The following is a 25,285-nucleotide window of genomic DNA, read 5'->3' as shown; positions in this document are numbered from 1 at the left end:
TCATCGGTTCCAGGCTAGAGCTAACCTTCAAAGCCTAAAAGTAAGTGGTGAGGCAGCGAGTGCAGATATGGTAGCTGCCCGGGAGTTTCCTGAAACACTTCAAGAAATTACTGATGAAGGCACGTACTGTACTAATGAAGACCTGATGGAATTGGAGGCCCAGAGGAAGGGCGAAGAGAGACAAGAGGAAGAAGAAATAACTGAAGAACCGAAGAGATTCACGATGCAGAAAATGGCAAGGGGATTTTCTTTATTTGAGGAGGCACTGTTAGTTTTTGAGGCACAGGACCTGAACGTAGAACAGTACACGAAGGTTGCAGCAGCCGTTCAGCATGCAATCCAGTGCTACCATGTCATCTACAACAAGGAGAAAAGAGCTACTACCCAGACATCACTGGATCGTTTTTTCAAGAGGGTTGATATAATTGAATCCAGCAAGGAACCAGAACCTGTGCCATCAACGTTAGGCGTGAGTGATATTGAAGCTTGCCCTCCGTCTCCTATTGCTGAGGATCCTTCAGCTCTACCATCTCCCACCTCCTCTCCCTCCTCCAGTCAGTAACTCTTCTTGCCTGTTTACTTGATACCAGCCCCTGTATGCCAGCTGTTGTAGTGCACTGCTGTACTTTTCAAGGTACTGTACTGTAAAATTGTTTTATTTTTTGTGTTTGTTTGTTATGTATTATTTGTGTGAAAAGTATTATTAACCTATTACAGTACAGTACTATATAGCCGATTGTGTTAGTTGGGGTACCTAGGCTAACTGTGTTGGACATACGAACAAATTGGACTTACGAACGTGCTCTCGGAATGGAACTGGTTTGTATGTAGGGGACTTACTATATATATATATATATATATATATATATATATATATATATATATATATATTTTTTTTTTTTTTTTTTTTTTTTTTTTTTTTTAATCTTTTCCTCATCTATCTTTGACCCGTGTCAGGAGCAGAGTGAACCAAGTGCAGATCACGCACGGAGAAGCTGTATGTAAACCAAATTTTTGTGAAGCGAATAATATTTCCGATCTTTAATTTTTAAAATCACCGGTAGGACTACAGGCACTCTGGGAAATGTAGGAAATGCAGTGCTAAAGAAACGAAAGTAAAAGTCTGTTGTAATCGATTATAACCCCAGTTGAGGTTTTACTGTATCTATTTTAAGATATTGTGAGGGAGCCAGAGAGAGTCGGTTGGGATCAATGAAAACAGCCCTAAATGGGGCGCCAGGGTTCTGGTTCAGCTGCCGTGTGACTTCAGTCACCTTGTCTGTAGAATTGGACCCACAGACCCGGCTCCTTTCCCTGCCTTTGGTGAAGCTTCCTGGAAACAAAGGAGGGCAGTGTGCCTCGGAAACGGCCGAGCGCGGGGAGGGCGCCCCGCGGCGTCTCAAGCGTTAAGGGCACCGAGCGCCCAGCCGGGGTCCTAGAGAGGCCGCGGCGGACTTCCGGTCCGGGCGCTCCGGACAAGATTTTCCCCAGGGCTGCAGGGCTGTAGGGCTGCAGGGCTGTAGGGCTTCAGGGCTGCAGGGCTGTAGGGCTTCAGGGCTGCAGGGCTGCAGTGCTGCGGGGCGCGGGTGGGGGACTGTTCCGCCGAGGTTGTGTCTGCTCTACAGCAGCAGATCAGGGTCACCTAGGAGTGGACCTGCGGACGTGTCCCCTTCCCCCGAGTTCCTGACCAGCATTTTTGACCGTGGGCAGCATCTGAGACCCTCTGGGCCTTTGTCTCCCCGGCTGTAATGCCGGCGTGAGGATCCCGGGGCTAGCCGATCACAGTCGGTTTCTTTAATTTACTTGCCCCTGGGAATCCACTGTCTCCCCATTATACAGTCCAGGAAACCGAGGCCCAGCAAGAGAATGTGACTTTGGAATGGCAAAGACAAGCTTTCCCACCAGTGTATCTAGTCCGGGCAGAGGCATAGTTCAAAGCCACATCCCTTGATTCTTAGCGCTGCTGCTCCAAGAGTTTAAGGACATTTATGATGAGAGCCACTATTGAGAGCTTACTTTGTGTCAGGAGCGGTGCATACATACCTCGGGAGATGTCCACATTTTACAAGTAAGAAAAGTGAGGTTCAGGGCGATTTTCTCCACAGTCATGATGCAGGACAGTGGGTGAGTAGCGAGGGTTATAAACCAGGTTTGTGTGACTTGACTGGCAGATCTGTTTGGGGGAATATTAGCTAACATTGAGTGCTTATGACTGAATCCTTTCATAAGGGGGCAAAAGCTTACGACAGGGAGATGATGGGGAGCGGGGGGTGCTCACCGACCTGGTTAAGTTAAATAATAGTGGTCCTGGTTCAGGTATCTTTGCATCCTTTCATTCACCTCAAGGACAAAAAAAATAAGATTTAACAGTTTTCTCTTTTTACTAACAACTTTTATTGAGAGATCATTCATATACCATACAATTCACCCATTTAAAGTGTACAATCTAGTGGTTCTTTAAGTATATTCAAAGAGTTGTGCAGCTATCACCACAGTCAACTTTAGAACATTTTCATCACCCTCAAACCATACCCATTAGCAGTCATCCCCATTCTCCTCCAGCCCTAGACTGTCACTAATCTACTTTCTGTCTCTATAGACTTGGCTATTCTGGACATTTCATATACAGCCATAAGTGGCCTTTTATGACTGAGATAATCTTTTTTAAACAAAGTCCTGGCCTTGAGCTCAGAGCTTTGGCCTATAACCATGGCAAGCGAGAATTGAATACCAACGTTTTGATTTTGTTATATTTATTTTTTACCATTCTAGGGTAAGTGATAGGTACTTCCTGTTTATGGTAGTGATATAAAGTTTCCTTCTTGAATAAATGTTTTTCCATTTTAAAAGTTGATATTTTTAAACGACAAGATTAAGCAAATAGTAGAGATGGTGTACAAGTGTCTGAAGGTTGGGAACATGGGATGTGAATGAAGTTTGGAAAACACTAGGTTGTCTGATTTGAGGCTTTCCAGGACGCAGTTGGAAAACCACCCTATTATTCCAATTCAATCTCCTAACAATTCCTAAGAGGAAGTGCATCATTTTACTGATGAAGAAACAGGTATAGGGACTTCGCTGGGGGTGCAGTGGTTAAGACTCTGCACTCCCAATGCAGGGGCCCTGGGTTCAATCCATGGTCAGGGAACTAGATTCCACATGCATGCCGCAACTAAGAGTTCACATGCCACGACTAAGGAGCCTGCGTACTGCAACTAAGGCGCCAGTGAGCCGCAACTAAGGATCCCGCGAGCCGCGACTAAGGAGCCCACCTGCTGCAACTAAGGAGCCCACGTGCCACAACTAAGGATCCCTCAAGTCACAACTAAGGACCCTGCGAGCTGCAACTAAGGAGGCCACCTGCCGCAACTAAGACCCAGTGCAACCAAATAAATTAAAATAAAAAAAAAAAGAAACAGGTATAGAAAAGTTAACTATGGTAACTTGTCCAAGGTCACACAGCTAGTGACAGAACCTAGACTTAACCTAAGGTCTCTTTAATTCCAAAGACTACCTATTAACCAAGTTTGAAAGTAAAACTGGGGGTGAGGAATGGAGTAGCAGGCTTGAGAGAGGACTCTAGCCACGAGACCAAAACATGTGGGGACCAGGCTGGTTGTTTTGGGTATCCCTTCAAACAAATAATCAAATATTTTTTTAAAAAACAATGTAATTTGTGACTCTAAGCAGAGATTCCATCTCAGGTACTGTTGGGGCTTTCTTCCTCTCTCAAGGGCACACCAGAATCCAAGAAGTGTTGCCTGGATAACTAGGGGTGTGTGCATGTGTGTGTGTGTGTTGGTGCCAGGGAGGGTCTAATCCCTTGTTCATCTTGGCTGCTGTTGGCATCGCTGTCCAAGGGACAGTGGTCCTTTAAAGTCCATGGCTTCTGCCCCATACCACATGCAAGGCACCAGAATCTAGGGCTGCCTGAGACTCCTTGTACGTAGGATCCCATTATTCCTGGAATATCAGGCAGCCACCTACTCCTAGGACTGGCTAGTTTCATGGAGCACAGCCTTGGGGCATGTGCCAGGACTCCCTCTCTCCCCTTCCAGGCCTGGGGACTTTTCCATCCCTTGCCATCACCTCCACCAAGACCCTCTGCCTCCCACCCTCCTACCCTTCTTAATACACTTCATATTCTTTCACTGTTGGCTTTAATAGCACATTAAACTCAGAGCCCATTTCCATTTAAACTAGTTTCTTTTCCTCGAGGGCAGGGAGCTTAATTTTTAAATCTTAACTTTAAAAATGTAGCATACAGAAGCCAAACATACTTGGTCCTCCACTCACATAGCTGTGCAGTTCAGCTTGGACCCAAACTTGAAGTTAATCACACCTATCCTCCTTCAAAGGCAATTAGGGTCCATTGTTATTCAACTTGCGTGAGAATCTCAACCCTCACTCCAAGCAGTTTAGATCTAAGAATAATTTGGGCCCATATAGAACCAAATAGCTAAACCTGAGCCAGGTAAAACTCTAAGAAACTACATGCATAATCTCACAAAAATCATTTCAACAACTCTGCGAGATAAATATTATTATTGTGTCCATTTTACAGATGGGAAAACTGAGGCACGGAGAAGTTAAGTCACTTGTCCAAGGTCCCCCAGTCAGTAAATAGTAGAGGCAGATGTGAGTCCACGTAGTCTGATTGGAGAGCGTGTGATCTCTAACACAGAGCACAGACTCTGAAGTCAGACTATTTCCTCCATCATCTACAGCAAAATTTTAGTGTTCCCTATTCTTCCCAACTTTCTAATGAAAGCAGGCTTTTTCTTTTTTTAAATTTTTATTTATTTATTTTTGGCTGCGTTGGGTCTTCGTTGCTGCGCGCGGGCTTTCTCTAGTTGCGGCGAGCAGGGGCTACTCTTGGTTGCAGTGCACGGGCTTCTCATTGCGGCGGCTTCTCTTGTTGCAGAGCACGGGCTCTAGGCGCGCGGGCTTCAGTAGTTGTGGCACGCGGGCTCAGTAGTTGCGGCATATGGGCTTAGTTGCTCCGCAGCATGTGGGATCTTCCCAGACCAGGGCTCGAACCCATGATCCCTGCACTGGCAGGTGTATTTTTAACCACTGCGCCACCAGGGAAGTACGAAAGCAGGCTTTTTTTTTCAATTTCAAAATTAAACTCAAAGACCACTGTAAAGAGAGTGTTCCTGTAAAGAAAGGAGTCTCACAGTCTGCTCTAAGGAGACATTTTCTGCCACGGCTTTCAGAGCAGCAAGTGGGCTGAGGGGCTTGGAGTTTGGGGGAAAGGAGATGGGGATCCTTGAACCTTGTGGGAAGCAAGGACATGATGGTAACAGTGGCTCCCATTGACTGGGTCTTCCTAACATGCCAGGCCCTAGGTTAAGTGCTGGATAGATGGGTATATGTAATGTGTATGTTTACATGAGACACACACTAGAGGTCAAGTTTTTATCCACCGCCCTACTCTACACTTCTAGATTTTTAGAGGGGAGATTTTTAGAGATCACTTCATCATACCTCCTAATTTATAGGTGAGGAATCATTTCGGTTCATTCCTCAACAGCCATGGAAGTTCTGTTCTATGCTGGGCCCCATGCTGAGCTCTTAGGAAAGATAGAAAAGACCAATTCAAGGTGTTAGCAATAGGAATCTCTGGGTGGTAGGAATATAGTGTTACTCTTATTTTTTGCTTATCTGTATTTCTGTACTTTCTTTCTTTCTTTCTTTCTTGGCCATGCCGTGTGGCTTGTGGGATCTTAGTTCCCTGACCAGGGATCGAACCTGGGCCCTCGGCAGTGAAAGCTCGGAGTCCTAACCACTGGACCACCAGGGAATTCCCTGTATTTTCTTTTTCATAATAAAATAAAAATAAGTTCCCCCCCCCATTATGCCCCTACATGTACAGTACTCTTTCTCCAGTTTAAATGATTACATACCTCAAAACCCCCATGGTGGGAGAAATTCCAGTTAAGGAATTCAAGACCTTGTACCTAGAGAGGTGTCCCCCTAATTCACATGGCAGCTGCATCTGCAGTCCCATCTGAGCAAATGTCATGACACCCCACTTTCCTCCTCTCAAATCCCCAATGGGCCCAGGAATTGGCATCTGAACCCAATTTTCCATAGCAGTGATTCTCAGTGGGGCCTGAGCATTCAGAAAAGTATAGGGCAGATTTGATTTTCGTAATTTCTGAGGCTGCTACAGGCATGCAGTTAGCAGGGCCGAGGGATGGTGGTCATCCTATAATTCACCAGGCAGTGTCCACAGCAAAGGTCATGCCCAGAACGCCAGTGGACTCCTGTAGGCTGTCCTGGTGGCCTGGGAGGTGTTTGGGCCTGGAAATACTGCCCAACTGGATCATGCCTACCCAGCTGATCAGATCTAACCTCTTGGGAAGTTTGAAAGCCAGACCCAGAAAAAAGTGAACTGAAACAGCAGGGGCCATGAGAGCCCATATCAGGAGTCTGGTGGGGTCACTGTGCTGGGAGTGAATGTGCCACTTCTAAGGAACACGGACGTTCCAGGGACCCCATGACTTCCGTGGGTCTCAAAGGGCATGACCAATGTCCCAGGTGTCTGTGAGGCTCCACCATAAATGCTCAGCAGCTGCATGGGATATATAAACCTATGAAAAATCCTACACATTTTTTTCTTTCACTTAAAGTTATTGAATAGGCATAGAGTGGCATTTTAAATATTTTTAAACTACTTCCTCTATTAATGGATATTCTATATACCCTTCCTTATTTTCTTGAAATGTTTTAGGATTCATTCTTTCTGTGGGTTATTTTGGGATAGGTAGCATGCCCTCTGAGAGGGATATTCTTCTATGGAATGTTTGTTGCCTTTTTAATTTTTACAGCTCCAGATCCCAAGGTCATAACAAGGAATGATTTGAAATTTGTATGAACTGGATCTGAAATCCTCAGAGTTGCCTATAAGTTGAACAGAAAGAAGTAAATTCACATATTTAAGAGTTTGGATAAGTAGACTTTGTGACTGGGGAAGTATTATACCCCTGAACAACATCTAGCTAAATATTTTGTTCAATATATAATTTTTGTTAATTAAAATAATTAACATTATAGGCTCAGAGAGGGAAAGCAATTGGCTCAGAGTCACACAGCAAGTTAGTGCAAAGCTAGAACTACAACTTTGGTTCCTTATCTTGAAGCTCAGTGCTCTTTCCATTCGTTCTCTCCCCATGACTGTTGACTTACAAAGCTATGGGCAAGGAGGAAGTTTAGCTTAAGAGTGAAGCTGGGGGAATTCCCTGGCAATCCAGTAGTTAGGACTCTGCACTTTCAGTGCCAAGGGCCTGGGTTCAATCTCTGGTCCAGGAACTAAGATCCACGCAAGGCACGCAATGCGGCCAAAAATATATATAAGATAAAATTTAAAAAAGAGTGAAGCTGAAAAGAAAAGGAAGATGAAGTAGAGGTCATAACAGGAAGGCAAACATCTTAAAGCTTTTTTGTTGTTGTATCAGTATTCTATTGTTATAGCAAATTACCACATATTTGGTGGCTTAAAATAACATAGATTTATTATCTTACAGTGTTGGAGGTCAGAAGTCCAACGTGGGTCTCACTGGGCTAAAATCAAGGGGTAGGGAGCGCTGTGTTCCTTCCGAGGCTCTAGAGGAGGATCCGTTTCCTCGCCTTTTCCTGCGTCCGGAGGGACTCCATAGTCCTTGGCTCGTGGTCCCCTTCCCCCTTCTTCAGAGCAGCAATGTTGCATCTCTCTGACCATTCTTCCACAGTTACATCTCCCTCTGACCATAACCAGAAAAGGTTTTCCAATTTTAAGGACTCGTGTGATTACACTGGCCACCTGGATAATCAAGGATAACGTCCCTGTCTCAAGGACTTCAATTTAATCACATCTGCAGAGTCCCTTCTGCCATGTAAAGTAACGGATTCACAGGTTCTGGGGATTAGGATGTGGACATTTTAGGACATTAGACAAAGGCCATTATTCTTCCTATCACAATTATGAAATATCATGCATAGACATTCATAAAGAAATAGCTTAACATGATATTATAGAACAAAATACCCTCATAACCACCACTCAAAACCAGAAATAAACATTGCCAGAATCTTGGCAAGAACTCTTCCCTCAATCTTGTTTTTTTGGTTGCATTTGCCTGAAAATTTTTTGTCCATTTATCTGAAACATTTTTGTCACTTTATGTGTTTCCTATAAATTGCTTATAGCTAGATTTTAAAGTCATTTAGTCTCAGTTTCTGCCTTATAATTTCATATTTATTGTAATAAACAATATACTTTTTTCTTTCTACCTTATTTTACATTTACTATTTATTTTTCATTAATGTTTTCCTGTTTGCTTTTTTTTTTTTAACTTTTGTTGACTTGGTCAAGTTTCTATTTATTGCCATCCACCCTCCCCCTTTATTAAGCTGCTAGTGTTTATCTTTTCTTTCCTAGCAATCACAATTATTCTTAAATTGTTGTATCAGTACATGGTAATAATCCTACTCCTTCACCAAAATGTTTTACTTGCCCATTCCCACACAATCTCCTGAAAGATGATACCTTTAGAATGCTGTTAACTTCCCCACTCTCCCTACTCCTGGAGTTTTACTAAGATAGTTTACAGGGTTTTTTTGTTCTAATCTATTATTAGGCTTTCCATTAAAGTTCATGACTTCTGCAAAAGAATCCTTACTTAATACCTACAGCATAAATTCCCAGTCTATCTCCTACCATTTAAACCAAACTATATATATCGCAAGATTTGTTGCTCACCTCTGCTACCCCATCTCTTCATCTTGCATTATCATGAGCTCTCAATCACTATTGAGAGAATTTCTTGAGCACTTCCCTCAGATAGGCATGCACTTGATGCATGCACTGAATCTTGTATGCTAGCAGATGTCTTTCTTTTGCCCTGGTTGAGAAGTGACACGATGACTTGTTTTGATTCTTGGGTTACATTCCTTTTCTCTTAGCAGTCTGTATTCTACTGTCTCCTAGCTCATAGGATTGCAGATGGGTGGTCTTAAACTAGTCTGATTCTTGCTCCTTTTTAAGTAACCTAGTCTTTCTATCTGGAAGCTTGCAAATTGTTGTTGTTGTTGTTTTCTACCTCTGGAACTCAGGAATTTCATCAGGATATGTCTAGATGTTTATCTTCATTCATGTCAGTCTTTTAATCTTCAGACTCAAATTTCCCTCTCCACCTGTTACTTTTCTCTCCTTTGGGGACTCCTATTATTTGTGTGTTAGGTCTTCTGGATCTGTCCTTCAAATTTACATTTAATGGTATGATTTCTTTTCCCTTATATTTTTGATGTGTTGTAAGATTTCTTCCAGTATCTTTGAGTCTCTCATTACTGACTGTGCCAATTACCAAGTATGTCTATTTTAATGATAAATTTAGGCATTGAAGAAATAACCACAGAATGGGTCTATGGGCCACCTAGGCCCACTGAATTGGCCTGGAGTTAAGATTCCATCTATCCCCTGGCTGCTGTAAGCATCTACTTTGATTGGTGGATCACAGTGGCATTTTGGGTCCCTAGGAATGTGTCCATTAGAGCCAATGTCTAATAACCCATGAAGGGTCTGGATATTTCCTTTTACCCAGTGCACACCCTAGTAAAAGGGCCACAGGTCCCTTTGGGGAAGGCTTAGGGAAAGACTTATGATGAGTACTTGCAGCAATGGTACAAGGTCCTTCCTCAAGGAGACTTGGCATCACCCTCAGTTAAGCGGCTCTGGGTCTATGATTGACTTGGGTCTGCGAACTAGTGACAGGCTATGATTCTCCACTGTGACAACTCAAATCAGAATTTTGGCTACCAGACGTAGGGTTTCTACTGTAGATCAAGCAGAAGAGAAACACTTCCAGAATGGTGGATTGAGGACCTCTGAAAATTCACTCCTTCATAAAAACAAGAAGAACTCTGGCTAAAATGGTCAAAATAAGCTTTTTCAGAACTCTGAAAATTAACCAAAGCCTAGCTACAACCCAAGGAGCATTTATTCCAGAAAAACAGCTGTGTCCTAGTGAGAACAGTGAACTTTGTGCAGTTTTAACTTGCCTTAGTCCCATTCTCCTCTTCACAGGTTCACAGAAACCTTGGAAAATAAAAGCCTCACAACTAAAGGAATTGTGAAAACCAGTGCTTAGTAGCCACAGGAGGGGGAACAGGTTTGAATCTCCATAACAGCTCCATTCCCAGAGAAGTGTCTCTATTTGGTAGCTCTCTGAAAAGCTCTCTTCTCAGAGTTTGTCTTTATTTGACCTGACTCAGAACTCTCCCTGTGCTACAGCCATATCCCTAGGGATATGTTGAAACATCCCTAGTTTAAAACAATCAGTGGCCATTGTTTAATATCACAGCAGCCTGAGATGGTGATACCAGTTTTGGGGTAACGAGAGGCTGGACCTCAATCCCTTGTTGGGGAACTAAGATCCCGCAAACTGTGCAGCATGGCCAAAAAATTAAAAAATAAAAACTTAAAAAAAAAAGAGGCTAGGGACTTCCCTGGTGGCGCAGTGGTTAAAGCTCCGCGTTCCCAATGCAGGGGGCCCAGGTTCCATCCCTGGTCAGGGAACTAGATCCCACATGCATGCTGCAACTAAGAGTTCGTGTGCCACAACTAAGGAGCCCACATACCGCAACTCCCTAAGGAGCCTACCTGCTGCAACTAAGACCCGGTGCAACCAACTAAATAAATAAATATTAAAAAAAAAAAAAAAGAGGCTGGACAAAAAAAAACACAAAAAAACTTGAAAGGAAAAACTAGGGAATGAAATATCCGTAGAGGGCTTTGAAAAGCCCTGACACATTCCTGGGAATCCCTATAAGGTCACAAGCATGAGTAGGGCTGTATGCACTCAGGAAAGACCTGAGAAGACCCTAAGCTCTTACCTCTAGCTGACCTTGATGCTCTGTGCAAGCAGGAAGTGGGAGTTAAAGCAGCGTTGTGCACACACACACACACACACACACACACACACACATAGAGCCCCTCAGAAAAGACTAGGAAATTTATTGGTTGAAGGCATTAGAGGAAATCTCTGTCCAATCATTAGCTGACCACTAAGCAAGCTAATTGAGCACAGACTTCAGTGGCCATGCGCAAAGAATGCAGTCTTTACAGAATTCATCTAGGAAAGTTCGTAAACAGCAGCAACAACAACAACAAAGCCTGAGGAGGGGTGGAATCAGATTTTTGGAGTTGCCACCTTATGATATTTAAGATGTCACTGTCAATAAAAAAATTTATGAGACATGCAAAGAAACAGGAAAGTATGGCCCATACAAAGGAAAAAAAGGAGTCAAAAGAAACTGTCCCTGAGGAAGTTATCAGACAAAGTCTTTAAATCAGCTATTATAAATATATTCAAAGAACTAAAGGAAACCACGCCAAAAGAATCAAAAGGAAGTGTGGGAATGATGTCTCACCAAACAGAGACTATTAATAAGCATATAGAAAAATTACATTTATATTAAAAATGTGCATGTATGTATGTGTATACACATGCATACATATATATATATATCAAACAGAAATAGAAATTCTGGAGCTCAACAGTACAAAAGTACAATTGAAATGAAAGATTCACTAACAGGGCTCAATAGAGGATTTGACTTGGCAGAAGAAAGAATCAACACACTTGAAGACAGGTCAATTGCGATTACTCAGTCTGAGGAATAGAAAGAAAAAAGAATGAAGAAAAAGGAATGGAGCCCCCAGAGACCTGTGGAATACCATCAGATGTACTAATATACATATAATGAGAGTCCCAGATGGAGAGAAGAGAAAGGGGCAGAAAGAGTATTTGGGGACTTCCCTGGTGGTGCAGTGGTTAAGAATCTGCCTGCCAATGCAGGGGACACGGGTTTGATCCCTGGCCCGGGAAGATCCCATATGCCACGGAGCCACTAAGCCTGCACACCACAACTACTGAGTCTGCGCTCAGAGCCCACAAGCCACAACTACTGAAGCTTGTGCGCTCTAGGGCCCGCGTGCTGCAACTCCTGAGCCCACGTGCTGCAACTACTGAAGCCCTCACACCTAGAGCCCATGTTCTGCAATGAGAAGCCACCGCAATGAGAAGCCCACGCACCACAACTACGAGTAGCCCCTGCTCACTGCAACTAGAGAAAGCCCGCATGCAGCAACCAAGACCCAAATGCAGCCAAAAAAAAAAGAAAAAAGTATTTGAAGAAATAATTTCCCTGAATTTGATTTTTTTTAAAATTAATCGGGGCTTCCCTGGTGGTGCAGTAGTTAAGAATCCGCCTGCCAACGCAGGGGACGCAGGTTCAAGCCCTGGTCCAGGAAGATCCCACATGCCACAGAGCAACTAAGCCTGTGTGCCACAACTGCTGAGCCTGCGCTCTACAGCCCACGAGCCACAACTACTGAGCCCACACGACACAACTACTGAAGCCTGCACATCTAGAGCCCATGCTCCGCAACAAGAGAAGCCACTGCAATGAGAAGCCCGCGTACTGCAACAAAGAGTAGCCCCCGCTCGCCACAACTAGAGAAAGCCCGTGCGCAGCAACAAAGACCCAACACAGCCAAAAATAAATAAATAAAATAAATAAATTTAAAAATTAATCTACACAGCCAAGAAGCTCAAAGTAGGATAAACTGAGAGATTCACATCTAGACATATCATAATCGAACTGTTGAAAGACAGAATACTGAAAGCAGCAAGAGAAAAAACAAATCATCATGTACAAGGGATCTTCCATAAGATCAACAGCTAACTTCTTACCAGAAACTATGGAGGCCAGAAGACAGTGAGATAACATATGCAAAGTGCTGAAAGAACAAAACTGTTAACCAAGAAATCTATACCCAGCAAAACAATCCTTCAAAAAAATAAAGGAGAAATTAAGACTTTCTCAGATAAACAAAAATGGAGAGAATTTGTTCCTAGCAGACCTACCTTACAAGAAATACAGAGGGACTCCTTCAGGCTGAAATGAAAGGACTAGACAGTGACTCAAATTCACATGAGGAAATAAAGAACATCAATAAAGGAAACTATATAAGTACATAGAAAAGACAGTATAAATATATTTTGTTTATAATTTTTATATTTTAAAGATAACTGCAAACATTATAAAACAATATACCCCAATAAAATAAAAAATAATAATAATAATTAAAAAATAAAGACAACTGCAAAAAGCAATAATTGTAAAACTGTGTTTATGGGCTTATAATAAATAAAGATGTAACTTGTATGACAATAGTAGCACAAAGGGGACTTCCCTAGTGGTGCAGTGGTTAAGAATCCGCTTGCCAATACAGGGGACATGGGTTTGAGCCCTGGTCCGGGAAGATCCCACATGCCACGGAGCAACTAAGCCCGTGCGTCACAACTACTGAGCCTGCGCTCTAGAGCCCACGAGCCACAACTACAGAAGCCTGCGCACTGAGAGCCCATGCTCCGCAACAAGAGAAGTCACCGCAATGAGAAGCCCACGCACCACAACGAAGAGTAACCCCTGCTCACCGCAACTAGAGAAAGCCCATGCTCAGCAATGAAGACCCAAAGCAGCCAAAGATAAATCAATAAATAAATTTAAAAATAAAAATAATAGCACAAAGGAGGAGTGAGAGAAGGGAGCTATATAGGAGCAAGTTTTTATATACTACTGAAATTAAGTTGGCATTAACATGAACTAGATTGTTTTTTTTTAAATAAATTTATTTTATTTATTTATTTTTGGCTGCATTGGGTCTTCGTTGCTGCGTGCGGGCTTCCTCTAGTTGCAGTGAGTGGGGACTACTCTTCATTGCGGCGTGCAGTCTTCTCATCGCGGTGGCTTCTCTTGTTGCAGAGCGTGGGCTCTAGGCACGTGGGCTTCAATAGTTGTGGCACGTGGGCTCAGTAGTTGTGGCTTGCAGGCTCTAGAGCACAGGCTCAGTAGTTGTAGTGCGTGGGCTTAGTTGCTCCGCGGCATGTGGGATCCTCCCAGACCAGGGTTCAAACCTGTGTCCCCTGCATTGGCAGGCGGATTCTTAACCACTGCACCACCAGAGAAGCCCAACTAGATTGTTTTAAGTAGAGATGTTGATTGTAATACCCAGGGAAACCACTAAAAAAGTAACTCAAAAGAATAGAATAAAACAACAAGGGAATTAAAATAGAATACTAGAAAAGATTTAACACAAAAAGAAAGTGGTAGTGGAGAAACATAGGAACAAAAAAGAAAAGAATTATAAATAACAAATAGCCAAATGACAGACATAAATCCTATCTATTAGCAATTACACTAAATGTAAATGGACTAAACACTGCAGTCAAAAGATAGAGATTGGCAGAACAGATTTTAAAAACCCAACATGATCCAACTATATGCTGTCTTTATAATCAATGACATCAATAGGTTGGAAGTAAAAGGATACAAAAAGATATGCTATGCAAAAGCAACTATAAGAGATGTGGAATGGCTATACTAATTACCAGACAAAACAGAATTTAAAACAAAACTTGTTACTAGAGACAAAAGACATTTTATAATGATAAAAAGGTTGATCCCTCAGGAAGACATTATAGTTATAAACATATATGTACCTAAAAACAGAACCCCAAAATACATGAAACAAAACCTGACAGAATTGAGGGGAGAAATAGACAATTCAACAATAATAGTTGGAGACCTTAATACTGTACTTTCAATAATGGATGAAATAACTAGACAGAAGGTCAAGAAGGAAACAAATCCAACAGTAGTGGAGTAGGTTTCCCATTTATTTCATTGCTAGGGACAGTGAACAAATACCACTGCCAAAGATCTCTGCTAGCCAAGAAATCAGATTGCCTGGTGGTCCCTGCTGCCCTTTACAGTTAATGTGTCCACCTTATCTGGATCCCATCATACCCACTGATAGCAGGGAGTCCAAATAAATGGTGATACCCCCTACAGTCATATCTGGCCTACAAAGGAGAATAACCAGAGAGCTTTTCAAGCATGGAGATGCTCCCTTCAGTGTTTTAGCAAAGGAATTGTCTCTGGGTCCTCTCACTGAATACAGCTGACAGATTACACATGATAAATCAGTCTATCATCCAAGCCTTTGGATTCTCACTTCTGTGTGATGCCAGGAGAACTCTAGTATCTCAACTTCACTAAATGTAGACCACTATTAGGTCTAAATTTCAGTCAGCTAACCAAATAACTTCTTAGTGCCAACTTCAGGTGTGTGAGCTAGCACATTAAATCTGGGATCTTTAGTAAATACACCCATATAAGTGAATGTGGCCCTATCTAGTGTTATATTCTACCCTCACTGGTCTAACACTCTTAGAATCCATTCTCACATACTCCTTAGGTTTCTGCCAACATATTAGCAATGTATTGCTATTCTTTTGATGTGTTAGCTGTTTCTTCCTGGATCATGGTGTGTACCTGTCTTCCTGAAATGTGTTGAGACTTGACCCTTGTTAAAGGCTTAGAGGCAACAGGGTAGTTGTGGTGAATTTTGAGTGGAATGAGCACCCCCTTTCAAGGCATTTGCCCCAGGTGAGGTTATCACAGGGTTTTCAGACAGAGAACAGCTAGTCTCATCAGACACAGAAGAGCAAGCTACTTCCACTGGCAAAGGAGCCTCAGAATGACCTGGGAGTTCAATATTGTCTGCTTCATCTGATTCCAACCAGATGCACCCTTCCGAATTTCTGGACCTTATTCTTTCCTGATTGATGCCCTAGTTTTCCCATGACAAATTGGATAAGAGTGTGAATTCAACTGTCATTATAAATCATCAACTTACACAATTAAATTTTGTATTTGACTTTTAGCAATATCAGCCCTGGGTCTACATAATTAAAAGATAGTTTTAGGACTGTCATGTAAGTATCCTGGTTCTCAGATTGTGACTTGTGCTGGAAGTTAAGAGACCCGAGTTTGTCATTTTCTCTCTGTAATCACCCAAGTGCACTGCAAAGAATCCATCCTGCACCACAGGTCTGAGTCATTACTACTGCTGTAGGAGTCAAGGGCAGCAGCCAGTTGGGCTCCCAAGGCATGAGCTTCAGTTGGCACCTCATCACAATCAACCACAGGCGACAGTCTGATTAACTGTGATGCCACTGCATACCATGGATTGCTGGCATCCCATTTCCCGTTGGTTAGGAGCTCAGCACTGCTCAAACTCAAGGGTATGACCATATCATTGCAAAATCGCATCTTTGTGAGTCTTTCTCCTGGGACCACTCCCAGTACCAATTATTATATCAATCAAGGTCTAACCGGGAGAAAGAAGCCACAATGGGAAAGTTTAACATAAAGCATTATTAACAGGGGATTGGAAATAATAGGGAATTGGCTAATTAGAGCTAAAGACAATTCTAAAGAATACAGAAACAGAGGTATTAAGATCAGCTACTCTCCCTAGGACTGAGATAGAGAGCCCAAGGAAGAGTCCTCTCCCACCAGGCTGAGATCCAGACTTCACTTGAAAGGGCATGGCAGAGAAGTCGCTGACTGCCTCACCAATGGGACTTCCTGGAAATTTGCCCTCTGGGGTGTCATGCTAATCATGGAGCACTGCTGGAACCAAGAGTGTAGGAAGTGTTCTCTACAGGAACCCAGTGCTGGAGAGAGCTTTGCCAGTACGGGGATCAAGCACTGTAGAAAGTCATACCATTGTGCAGTCAAGAGCTAGATGTATAATCAGGGAGAGCCCAGTGCTGGAGAAAGCTGCCCCAAGAATCAAGCACTGTTGACGTGAGAGAAAGTGCACTCGGTAAGAGCAGAGTGCTGGAGAAAACCAGACTGCTACCAAAGTCGAGTGTTGGAGAAAGCTTGCTCTGCCAGAGATCAGTGCTAGAGAAAGCCTCATGAGGTGCAAAAGAAGTCTGAAGTGTTGAGTCCACTCACTGCAAAGTCAGCTTGTGGTCTGGGGTCTGTGGTGACCACGTGGGGGTAGAGAGGGTGCGGCAAGGTGGTTGCAAGTTGGGGGCTGCGAGCTCCTCAAGGGACTCCTCACTTTCACACACATCTAAGGCAGGGAACCACTGGATGTGCCCCTGCAAAACTGTGCAGCAAGCGCAAGAAAAAAAACAAACCTCAACAGGACCAGAGCCAGGAAAAGCATCCCCTTCCTCTTTCAATGTCCCTCTAGCGCCCTCTACTGACAAAGCTTAACTGCAAGGAGAAATGCATAAATAGTCCAGTCCAGTATCGCAGAGCAGATACTAGAGCCTGAATTTGGAGCTGAAAGGCAATAAATTGAAAACTGTCATAGTGGCAGAATCCCCACATAGGGTCTCTGACCCACAGACTGGGGACCAATATGGCAAGGAGGGCTAAGTGAAAGTCCCACTTCCTACAAAGACAGCAAACCAGTAAAAATACCACATCCCTGGGAGAAGTGCAGAGATTCATGCCAAAGAATTGAAAGAAGAGGGGTAGTGAGACCTATCACATACCCATTTAACCCGCCAGTCTGACCTGTGCAGGAGTCAGATGGAAAATGACGGTGGACCTTCATGAACTTAATCAGGTGTCACTTCCAATTGCAGCTGCTGTCCCAAATTTAGTACCTTTCCCCTGGTATTTGGTATGCAGCTATCAACTTGGTTTTTCTTCCATACCAGTGTGCAAGGTCCACCAGAGCGGTTTCCTTTTTAGCTGGCAAGGCCACCATGTAACTTCAGGTGTCCTCAGGGCTCTGTCAGTTCCGCTCTGCCATAATAGAGTCTGCAAAGATCTTAATCATTAACATCCCACAAAACACCACACTGGTCCACTATATTGACAACATCACTGGATCTGATGAGCAGCAAGTAACAAGTACTTTAATTGCCCTAATAAGACATATGCAAACTAGAAAGTGGGAGATAAGCCCCACTAAAGATTCAGTGAAGTTTCTGGAGATGCAGTGGCCTAGAGTATGAAAAGGTATCTTCTCCAAGGTGAAAGACAAGTTGCTCCTCATACAACCTACTCCCCCTAAAAGAGGCCCAGTGCTTGGTAGGCCTATTTGGATTTTGGAGGCAGTGTATCTCAACAATAGAGTCACCTGGGAGGTGCCAGTTTTGAGTAGGGACAAGAGCAAGAGAAGGCTCTGTGACATGTTCAGGCTGCAGTACAGCTGCCCTATCTCTTGGTATTTATGATCCCCCAGAGCCAGTGATACTCCAGCAAGCACCAAAAGCAGAATCAAAGCACAGACTCATAGGATTTTTGATAAGTGTAGGCTCTTTTCTATAGATAACTATTCTGCTTTTCAGCAACAGTCTCTGGCTTGCCATTGGGACTTGGTAGGAACTGAACACCTAACAAGGTGACATCAGGTGACCATGCAACCTGAGCTTCTCATCATGAATGGGGTGTTGTCTGACCAACCCAACCACGAGGTTGGGTGTGCACAGCAGCAATCTATCATCACTTGATATAAGAGACCAGGCTTGGAAAGGTCCAGAAGGTGCGAGCCATTTACAGGACCAGGTGGCTCCTGTTGCATGGTCTTCTCTCCCTCAATCACTGGCTATGACTTTCTGGGGTGTCCCTTACGCCCAGCTGACTGATGAAGACTCAAGCCTGTTTACAGATGAGTCTGGCTGATAGGCCGTTATGAGCTGACAGTGGACAGCTACAGCCCCCGCTCCCCAGCTGGGTGAACCTGGAGGACAGTGGTGAAGAAAAATCCTCACACTGGACAGAACTTCGAGCAGTGCATTTTGGCTGTTGACTATGTCCAGCATGAGAAATGGCCAGAAGTACGGACCTATGCTAATTCACGTGTCAGATAGGATCTCCTTCCTTTTCAAGGCTGAATAATATTCCATTGCATGTATATACCACATTTTGTTTGTCCATTCATCTGTTGTTTCTATCCCTTGACTATTGTGAATAATGCTGCTATAAACATTGGTGTTCAAATACTTTTTTTGAGACTCTGCTTTCAATTCTTTTGGATATATACCCAGTAGCAGTGGAACTGCTGGATCTTTTTTGAGGGCCCACCATAATACTTTCCACAGCAGCTGCACCATTTTACATTTCCACCAACAGTGAATAAGGGTTTCAATTTCTCCACATCCGCACCCACATTTATTTTCTGGGTTTTCTTTTTTTTAATAGTAGCCATCCTAATGAGTGTGAGGTGGCATCTCGTGGTTTTGATTTGCATTTTCCTAATAATTAGTGATGTTGAGCATCTTTTCATATGCTTGCTGGTCAGTTTGTGTATGTTCTTTCGAGAAGTGTCTTTTCAAGTTCTTTGCCCATTTTTCAGTCGGGTTGTTTGTTTTATTGTTTTTATATTGTGGGAGTTCTTTAGATAGCCTGAATGTTAATCGCTTATCATAGAATCTAGGGATCTTTTTGATGAGACCTGTAGATCGGTATTTTTTAAAGCTCCTTCGCATGTCATCTCTTAGGAAATGAGACAGTGTGTTTAAGTTAGTTCTCATCAGGACAAATGGGTATATCATCCTATAGGAAGAGTGTTGAAATTTCCTACCTGGTTACTGTATGTATCCGTCAGTGCTGTCCAGTCATGGTAACCCTGTTCTTCCAGGGTCACTGGACTCACAGTTCCCTGGGTCTATTCTTTCCTCCTTGCACATATAGAAATGAGTTCATATTTATGCCTTATAAATAGAGGAAGAATAGAAGAAACAAAATATCCATATATTAACACTCTCCTACTTATAAAAAGCATCAAAATTATACATATCTATTCTCATCACCTTTCTTTATGTAAGAAAGGTAGTACAACTACCTTTTTGAAGACTTGATATTAACTATACTTTTGGGTAGCTTAGGGTCTCACAGCCTTTCCCAGATATTTCCCTTAAGCATAACGATCATCATATTTTTTAGGGTGCTCAAATCGTTACAGCTTGGACAATGGCAGTCCATTTACTTAGCGTCTTTCTCTTTGTAACACTACCCCTGATATCCTTGAAAATATCCTTGCTTTCTGGCCTCAACAGGATGCTTGTAGACCCATCCTGATTTTTCTTGTATCAAGAAATGGAATCCACTACCCTCCTAGGACTCCTGGTTATTTTAATGGTAAATAATATGACACCAACATCTGGGTATTAGGGGTATACATGAGAGTTAGTAGCGGGGTACTGGACCTCACCTGGTAGAAAGAAGTGTTCTTTTAGGTACAGGTTTTTTGGTTTTTGTTTGTTTTGTTTTGTTTTTTGTTTTTGTTTTTTGCTGTGCGGGGCAGCTTGTGGGATCTTAGTTCCCCAACCAAGGACTAACCGGGGCCTTCGGCAGTGAAAGTGTGGAGTGCTAGTCACTGGACCACCAGGGAAGTCCCCGTTACACGTTTATGTTGATCTTTCCAATTTAACATATCGCTGCTGTGCCCTGCCTTCCTGGCGGTCTGTGGCTACCATGATGCTGCCCTTACTATTATCCCCACCCGATAGCTGAACAAACTGAGACTTTGTAAGAGGTTATGTAACTTGCCTGAAATCACACTGCAAATAAGTGTAGAGCTGCCCGGCTCTATCAAATTTCAGAAACTGAGCTCCCACAGGGCCCGGCCACCACCTCTGCCCGATGTCAGAAATACATCGTTTACAAAGACTTTCCACCAAGTTGTCCCACTTAGAACTCCCAAGGCGGGGTCTTCCTAGTCTTGGCTGGGGTGAGGAGAAGGGAAAACACTACAGCTTCTTCTTTCTTCACTGCAGGATTCAGGAGTGAGGATGACCAGGAGAGCCCTCCACGAGAAAGGCCTGAAAACAGAGCCCCTCAGGCGGCTCCTTCCCAGGAGGGCCCTCCGGACAAACGCCCGGCCCAGTTCTGCGGTGCCTCAGGACCCCAGAGCTCCCGTGGGAGGAAGCAAGGCCCCGAGGGCACCGAGGACGACCCCCCAGGGGAAGGGGAGGTGAGCCGGCTCCCCAGGCAAGGCGAGGCCCTTAGGCTTCCCTTGGCCGCCCCAAGATCCAGCCACCCACCCATGCCCCCGAGGGTGCAGAGAGCTTCCCAGCTCCACAGCCACCGCGGGATCATCGGGGGCGAGCAGCCCCAGCCTGACCCGAACCTAAGGCCACAGCACCCATCTGGCTCGCCACCGACACCCGCACAGAGCGGGCTCGACGACACCCCAAGTGTGGGAAGGGCTTTGGGCACAATCGGACCACATCGAGCGCCTGAAGACGCATCGCAGCCAGAGGGTCCGGAGTGCTGGGTGCGCGCCCGGCCTCCACCCGGGGAGGGGCTGCACGGGAAGCGCCGGGGCCTCCGCCAGCCTCCGGCCAAGGCCCGGGGAGGCAGCGCACGCGCAGAGACCCTGCGTCACACGCCCATCTCCCCACCGCCTCCCTCCTGCCTCCCCGAAGGCCCACGGATGCCCCGCCTGCGGGTGAGTTCTGTTGATCGCTGGAGGACCTGCAGCAAGACCTCCCGGCGGGGCCAGCCTCGCCAGTTCCCCGGGAGACCACGGGGCCGGAGACCTTCCCGCCCAGGCGCCCGCCTCGCCCACGTGGGGATGCGGAAGGTGGCCTGGGCTGGCTGGCGGGGAGCTCACGAAGCTTCTGGCACAACCCTGAGCCACCCGCAACAGACCCGGAAAATCCCCACCTGGAGAAGGCCCGGGGCGAGTGAGCCCTTTGAGCGGTTCCAATGGCCGTCACCGAGTTCTTGCTTGCCCACTCCACGGCTGGGCCCGTCGTACTATGAAATAATCACGTCTCCCATTGGTTGAGGGCTTACTCCGTGCCAGGCTTTGTGATTTATGGGAATGACCTCATTCAATCCTCACCACAGTCCTGTGCCATTGGGGTTCTCATTATCAGCATTTTACAGAAGGAGAAACTAAGTCTCAGAGAGGTTAAGGGACCGGCCCAAAGTCACACAGCCAGTATGTGGCAGAACCAGCATTCAGACCCAGGTCTGCCTGCGTGACTCCGCAGCCCGCCCCACGGCACTGCTTCTCCTGCCGGTACACGAGTGAAGGGTGCAGGTTTGATAGGACATCTGCTTATGAAGCATCCATTTTTCTCGTGGTAATTACCTAAAACACTTTTTATACTAAAGTGAGCAGATACTCCCAGGAATGAAAGTGAACATTTGTGCCAAGATGGAAATGCAACTTGAGACGTCGGAGATATTCCATGCCAAGGTCAAGGCTTCAGGCTCAGCCCCTGACTCCCTGAACTGACCTCTTCTCAGACCTCTGCCTTTGGAGGGATGTTGACCAGGGAAGCTCTGCTGCAGGGCCAGCTTCTGTGTGGAACCTTCCTGGAGGCCAAGAAAGATGGCCTCTCCCCAGTTTGCCATCCTACTGAATTGCTTAGGAAGGTCATCGAGTTTCTCTGGGCTAAGGTTTCTAAATTCCCCACACATATCAATCTAGGATTGGGGATTGAAAAATTAGAATTCTTAGGAATTCCTGAAGTCATGTTATTCTGTATTTTTCATAACTTTCTATATTTTTTTTTAATGAGAAATAAACATTTAGTAGTGGTTACGAAGAACTGTAGGCTATGGCAAATATTCAAAACCAGGAAAATACCAGAGAACATTACTGGGTAGTATTTGGATAACAAAATGTTTAAACCTTCAACAAGATCAACTACACTACACAGAATCATGTGTTGAAATTGCCAATTTAAGGACTTGTTTCTAAAACTTTTTACTTCTCAGAACATCATTCATAGAATTTGTATAAGATATACAATACATGTAAACAGGTTAATATTTTAATCTGTGAGAATGACTCACTGTTAACAACAAGTAGGGCCACGAATACGTTTTTTTATTTGTTTGTTTGTGGCGGCTTGTGGGAACCTAGTTCCCCGACCAGGGATCGAACCCAGGCCCTCAGCAGTGAAAGCGTGGGGTCCTAATCACTGGACCGCCAGGGAATTCCCACGAATACGTTTTTTACATGGCAACAGGTATAAAAAAAAGACTGATTAGTTGTGATCACTTATCTCCTATGTACTTCGGTCCCAAGTTCCAGAAATGTCTACCTTAACCTTGGACTCTGTGTCAGCGTTTCCTTTTCGTGCCGTGCTTTTTACTTGACATCAGTGGATTCCTTCAAACCAGGAATTCCTCGATGTTTATTGTTAAGCATTCGTTCTCACAGGAGAATTATAATAGTTTTTCCTGTTTTCCCAATTTCTTGACTGATTATTTTTGGGATTCAGAAAAACACAAATTTCAGGACTTCCCTGGTGGTCCCATGGTTAAGACTCCACGATTCCACTGCAAGGGATGCAGGTTTGATCCCTGGTCAAGGAAGTTTTGTTTTGTTTTGTTTTGTTTTTTTCAGGGAAGTTTTGCATGCTGCGGGGTGCGGCCAAAAACAAAAACAAAAACAAAAATTTCCTGAAAATGGTCGGGAAGGACTTCCTGCAGCAAAATGCTCTTCTGAGCTGAGTAGGGTTGGCAAGGCAAATATGCTGCAGAAATAATTATCCTGTATAGCATAAAGCCCAGTCACTGAAGTTTCATGGTTTCAGGAACCTCAGAATCAGAAGATCCAATTATGGATTCCAGCTCTGCCAGTTCCTGGTTGTGAGACCTTGGGCAAGTCACTTTACCTCTCTGAGCTTCAATCTAATGGATAGAATGATACCTGCGAAATAACATGCTTGCTTTGTGAGGCGGTACTGAAGAAGGGTTAAAAGTGTGGCTTTGGAGTCAGACAGTCTGAGGTTTGAATCCACTGCTTACTACCTCTTTGATCTGGGGCAAGGTCTAACCACTCTGAGCCCCATTTTTTCTCTTCTGTAAAATGGAAAAACTGATTGAACCCATTTCATAGGATTTTGGTGAGTTCAAATGAGATCACCTATGAAAACACTTAACACAGAGCATGGTACACTGGAATGCTTGATGTGTGTGGACCAGTATAGTTATTACCTGCTGTATCTACTACCTCACAGGGCAGTTGTGAGGATGAAAGGGAGGTTATATTGTGGAAGTGCTTTCTAAGCTGTGAAATGGTCATCCACACACTTCCCTTTCCTTCAGAGATGAGATGGCCAGAAGCTCCTGGCAGACATCAGTGGTTTCTCCCAGTAAGGAGCCCAAGAATACCTACCTGTACCCACAGAAGGTAGCTGTGTTGAGGAGGCAGTGTCACCATGGTTACCTGGAAAAGAAGGTTTAGTTGCCATCAAGTAGGCAAACTCCAGCATCATCTGACTGCGGGCACACTTGGGGGAAAGCCAGTTTTCAGAAGGAAGCTTTGGAGAAAGGACAATATTTAACAGAGCCTGCCCACCATAGGTTTGTTTAATAGGGATCAAATCAAGAGAAGGGGGCGTGTAATAGAAGGGGTGAGGGGCTGTTTGACTGTTGTCTGAAGCCCTCTTATTGGCTGAACTTAGGAAACAATTCTATTAGCCGGAACCACTGCATCCTGCTCCTGCCATGTGTGCACTTACGATGCTCATTCATTCTTAGACTGTGGACAAAACACGAATCAAAGGGCTCTCCAAAGATGATCTTGTGTAATCCTGACAGCAGCCCCATAAAGTAAATACTAGCATTACTCCCGTTCTGTAGCTGAGGGCTTGGAGTCTGGGAAAGTTAAGTCCATCGCCCAAAGTCACAAAGCCTATATGTTGTGGAGTCAAGATTCAGACCAAGTCCAAACCCTTAGCCTCCGCCAGTCTTCGTCAACTCACTGGGTGCCAGATGCTGAGCTTGAACAAGGAAGAAGGAAACACAGACGTATAGGATTTAGTGCCTCAAGTGGCCTCCTCTCTTGCCTTCTATAACAACTCTCTCTCCCCATACTATGCCTACTTTTCTGGACACTGTTTCTTTGCTTCCAGGGATGTTTTTCTCTGCTTAGCCCTTAAGTCTAGGTTTTCTGGGCACCATCCTTGGACTCTTTTCTTTTGTACAGGACTGTGAGAGATCTTTATGTCCACAGCTTCAGCTGCCAGTCATCTCTCCTATTTTTTATTTTTTTATTTATTTTTTAATTCTTTGGCTGCGTCATGCGATTTGTGGGATCTTAGTTCCCCGACGAGGGATCGAACCTGGACCCTCGGCAGTGAAAGCGCAGAGTCTTAACCACTGGACCGCCAGGGAATTCCCCGTCTCTCCTTCTAATCCAGACTGCCCCTCTGAGCACCAGCTCAATCCAGCCAACTGCCTCCTTGACATCCCCTCTGACGTTCCAGCCTCCCAACCGAATTCATCCTCTCCCCCTTAACATGCCTCGCCTCCTGAGTTCCCCTTCCTCCTTACCATGGCCTCCTAGTTTCAAATACTGCTGTAGTGGTGAGGAACCCTAGAAGTCTTCCTAGATAAAGACTCTTGAGTCACTTCTTGGGGTTGGAGAGGGACTGTGGGGTGTGTGTTT

General features: G+C 44.4%; 1 protein-coding gene and 1 long non-coding RNA gene across 3 annotated transcripts in view; both read left to right on the top strand.

Annotated features, from left to right (window-relative positions):
• The window catches only part of BCL7C (BAF chromatin remodeling complex subunit BCL7C), a 33,063-nt gene extending 10,122 nt beyond the window's left edge, over window positions 1-22,941 (top strand). For both annotated transcript variants that reach the window (XM_082360237.1, XM_082360235.1), the window contains one exon: window positions 20,646-22,941. In XM_082360237.1, coding sequence (XP_082216363.1) covers window positions 20,646-20,846 — 201 coding nt within the window. In that variant the 3' untranslated portion in view covers window positions 20,847-22,941. The remainder of the gene's footprint in view (window positions 1-20,645) is intronic.
• LOC309613429 lies at window positions 1,609-12,570 on the top strand. Its single transcript, XR_014235720.1, has 2 exons — window positions 1,609-2,124; window positions 3,119-12,570. It is a non-coding gene; the product is annotated as an uncharacterized lncRNA (long non-coding RNA).
• Window positions 22,942-25,285: the final 2,344 nt, after the last annotated feature.

This window comes from Balaenoptera borealis (genome assembly GCF_965194805.1).
Source record: "Balaenoptera borealis genome assembly, chromosome: 16".
Classification (NCBI taxonomy): Eukaryota; Metazoa; Chordata; class Mammalia; order Artiodactyla; family Balaenopteridae; genus Balaenoptera; species Balaenoptera borealis.
This window is presented reverse-complemented; position numbering and strand designations above follow the sequence as displayed.